This window comes from Uloborus diversus, chromosome 10 (assembly GCF_026930045.1).
Source record: "Uloborus diversus isolate 005 chromosome 10, Udiv.v.3.1, whole genome shotgun sequence".
Taxonomy (NCBI): domain Eukaryota; kingdom Metazoa; phylum Arthropoda; class Arachnida; order Araneae; family Uloboridae; genus Uloborus; species Uloborus diversus.
Window position 1 is genome coordinate 12,805,537 of NC_072740.1, and position 3,890 is coordinate 12,809,426.

Below are 3,890 nucleotides of genomic sequence, written 5' to 3' on the forward strand. Positions count from 1 at the left end.
TTGGGGTTTTGCCCCCCCCCCCCCACACCAGCGACTTTCAAAAGTTCATTCAAATAAATATTGGGAATGCTTTTTTAATAAAATTTATAACAATGAAGCGTTCTCATGGTGTACATTCTCAATTGCAAGTGTAGAAGACTTTTCAGTGTCTTCATACATGCCAACATCGGATAAATGTGTTTTTTTGCTTGAATGCATTTTCAAGTGTTTTCTCAGGGCTCCTCTTTGTGAAAACGCCTTCGAACAAACTGTACATGAATACGGCTTCTCGCCAGTATGGGTTCTCAGGTGGACTTTCAGATGAGTCGGTTGAGAAAAGACCGCAGAACAAATTTCACAGGAAAAAGGTTTCTCGCCTGTGTGGGTTCTCATGTGCATCTTAAAAGTTCCAGATGCAGAAAACCCTTTTAAGCAAAGTTCACAGGAATACGGTTTCTCTCCTGTATGGGTTCTCAGATGTCTCCTTAATCCTGAAGCGCTGGAAAACGCCTTTGAACAACCTTCACATGAATACGGTTTCTCTCCAGTATGGGTCCTCAGATGTACCTTAAAACACGAAATGTTGGAGAATGCTTTTGAGCACTGCTCACAGGAATACGGTTTCTCGCCAGTATGGCTTCTCAGATGTGTCTCTAAACTTGAAGCATCGGAAAATTGCTTCGAGCAATGTTCACAGGCAAACGGCTTCTCGCCAGTATGGGTTCTCAAATGTCTCTCTAAACTTGAAGCCTGGGAAAATTGCTTCCAGCAATGTTCACAGACAAATGGCTTCTCGCCAGTATGGGTTCTCAAGTGAACTTTTAAGTTTCCAGATCGAGAAAATCGCTTCCAGCAATGTTCACAGGCAAATGGCTTTTCGCCAGTAGAAATTCGCAGGTGTTGCTTTACCTCTGAAGGGATGCGAAATCGCTTTGAGCAATGTTCACAGGCAAACTTCTTCTCGCCAGTATGGGCTCTTAGGTGTTGATTTAAACGTGAAGGGGTGGGAAATTGCTTCGAGCAATGTTCACAGGCAAACGGTTTCTCGCCAGTATGGGTTCTCAAATGTCTCTCTAAATTCAAAGATTGGGAAAATTGCTTCCAGCAATGTTCACAGGCAAATGGCTTCTCGCCCGTATGGGTTCTCAGGTGTTGCTTTAAATGTGAAGGGGTAGTAAATTGCTTCAAGCAATGTTCACAGGCAAACGGCTTCACTCCAGTATGGGTTCTCAGATGTACCTTTAAATGCGAAATGTTGGAAAATGCTCTTGAGCAATGTTCACATGAGTACGGTTTCTCTCCAGTATGGGTTCTCAGATGTCTCTTTAAATCTGAAGCGCTGGAAAATGCTCTTGAGCAATGTCCACATGGAAACGGTCTCTCTCCAGTATGGGTTCTTAAATGTCTCTTTAAATCTGAACCTTTGGAAAATGCTCTTGAGCAATGTTCACAGGCAAATGGCTTTTCGCCAGTAGAAATTCGCAGGTGTTGCTTTAACTCTGAAAGGATGCGAAATCGCTTTGAGCAATGTTCACAGGCAAACTTCTTCTCGCCAGTATGGGCTCTTAGGTGTTGATTTAAACGTGAAGGAGTGGAAAATTGCTTCGAGCAATGTTCACAGGCAAACGGTTTCTCGCCAGTATGGGTTCTCAAATGTCTCTCTAAATTTGAAGATTGGGAAAATTGCTTCCCGCAATGTTCACAGGCAAATGGCTTCTCACCAGTATGGGTTCTCAGGTGGGTCTTTAAATGTGAAGAGGTAGTAAATTCCTTAGAGCAATGTTCACAGGCAAATGTCTTCTTGCCAGTATGTGTTCTTAGATGCACCTTTAAATGTGCAGCATAAGCAAATATTTTTGAACACTGTTCACAGCAGTAACATTTTTTAGCATTATGGATCTGCGTACGGCATTCCATTGCTTTACAGCAAGAAAGTGTTCATGAATGGAAAAAAAACTCCAGACGCTTTATTTGTGCCACAATGAATGCCCGAAAATTTCTTCAGTCACTAAGCGTATTTAATCTGAAATCAGAAGATAGTAGCAGTTTGTTTTTTTTAGTACGAAGTCTCACATTTGAGATGAAAAAAATTAAGCGACATTGACCTGGCAACTGTATTTTGTCAATTCAACTTTCAAGATAGGCTTACAAGAACATAAAACAAATCAAGCTTTTTGTACATGCAATTGTTCTTAGATTTTTTGGCAGAAGTCAAGTTTTTTTGAAGCAGGAGTCAGAAACGGTTCTTAATTCTTTCTCTGTTTGTGTCCTGGTTACCACACTTTGCTTGGACAGCGTCATTATGAGAACTGTCTTCTCATAAAATTGAGCCAACCTAATTTTTAGGAACAAGGTTTCATAAGTACCTATTGATTGGCTGTCCCCAATAACATCTCCTGCATACACAAAGATTTCCACATCACACTTCTCACTGTTCTACCATTCTCTTTCAGTTTTTTAAAACGAAGTTTATGACCTTTAACTTTGCACACAACACCCGGAAAAAATTTACATTCAGAACAAGCTTTTGCAAAATAATATTGAAGTCAATGTTTTTTACTAAAGCAAGAAGTAGTACTACAAGAACTTGAATGCATAAAATTTGAGAATTTTACTAGCGACAGTAGGAAAAGAGAGTCGAGACTAGTAGCAGCCGAAGCTTAAACTTTTCGAGATGCGCTGCAAGTTTCTGCTGCTTAGGAATGTACAAAGCTCTTCGTAAGTTTTAAATGAAAAAATTTAGAGGGATTTGACTGTCCTTGTATTTCTTCACACAATTACATCGACATAATTCCTGAGACGAACGCCCAAACAACGGTGAATATTGGTATGTGGAGCGTCAAAGTCTGGAATCACACTTGTGGAAATCCAACAGCATGTCTTTCAAATTATTGCTGAAAAAAATTAAAACAATTAGAGTACATTAAAGAGAAAAACTTTAAGTAGATGGGACATAGAATATTTAAAATTGTGCATTAGAAAGAAAACCATTCGGACGAAAAGAAAAAACAATGTGTGAAAAAACAACAAATGAAAAAAATACTTTTACATTCAACGACACACGCTTAGATTGTGAAGACTTTCTTTTTTATATGGATTCAGTGCTGTAGTTAGGGGAGGAAGGCGGAGGACGCACAGTGGAGCGACCCTAAAGTAATTTTGGATAATGGGCGGGAAATTAAACCATTTAACATTGCACATTTACTGTTGTATTGAAAAACTGAGAACATACTCCTACTAAACTGACTAATTTTTAACATTATTACCCGAAGATAATATCTTGGATTCGAAGAGTTAATTTGCTACTTCGTTAGTAGACAATTTTGTAAACAATGGGGATCTTGTTTAAAAACTCAACAAATTTAATGCTGAGATGTGCTATGCTTTATTCGCCTCTAATAAATAAAAAAATACCCGAAAAGGTATCTTACCAGGAAACATCACGATCAAGGAAATTCAAAAAAATTCCAAATTGGTGGCATTCGAAAGAGCATTGGAAAACATGTTTATGGCACTGAAACTACGTGCCCTCGTGACCACGTTATCGAAATATGATGTCTTAAAAATTGCCGAAAATTTTAAAATTTTTAGTAAAGTCGCCAAATTTAGCGAGTTTTGTTCAGAAATGGAAGGTACGGCGCGAATTCAACATCTGCATCTGACAAGACATTTCACTTCCATATTTGGTCAGCACCAAAGCGCGTGAGAAATAGCGCATTAATTCTTTACTCGGGGTGACTACCATGGCGCGGGGTGTCGTGGCACAGACTGCGGCATTGAAATTTTTAGGGGCTCGTGTTCCGGGATATTAACGTGCAACTGTATAGGGGAAAACGCCACAGCCCGAAATATTTGTTTTATTTTATTGTAAAAACAATGGAATTTTTTGTTATTCTTAAGACTGTTAAAAA

General features: G+C 39.1%; 1 protein-coding gene across 1 annotated transcript; it reads right to left on the minus strand.

The window, feature by feature from the left end:
* Nucleotides 1–502: 502 nt before the first annotated feature.
* On the minus strand, nucleotides 503–1,017 carry LOC129231657 (zinc finger protein 722-like; the record flags this gene model as incomplete). Its single annotated transcript, XM_054866020.1, has 2 exons — nucleotides 503–546; nucleotides 591–1,017. Coding segments are annotated over 2 exons (471 nt in total), but the record flags the coding sequence as incomplete, so codon positions are not given.
* Nucleotides 1,018–3,890: the final 2,873 nt, after the last annotated feature.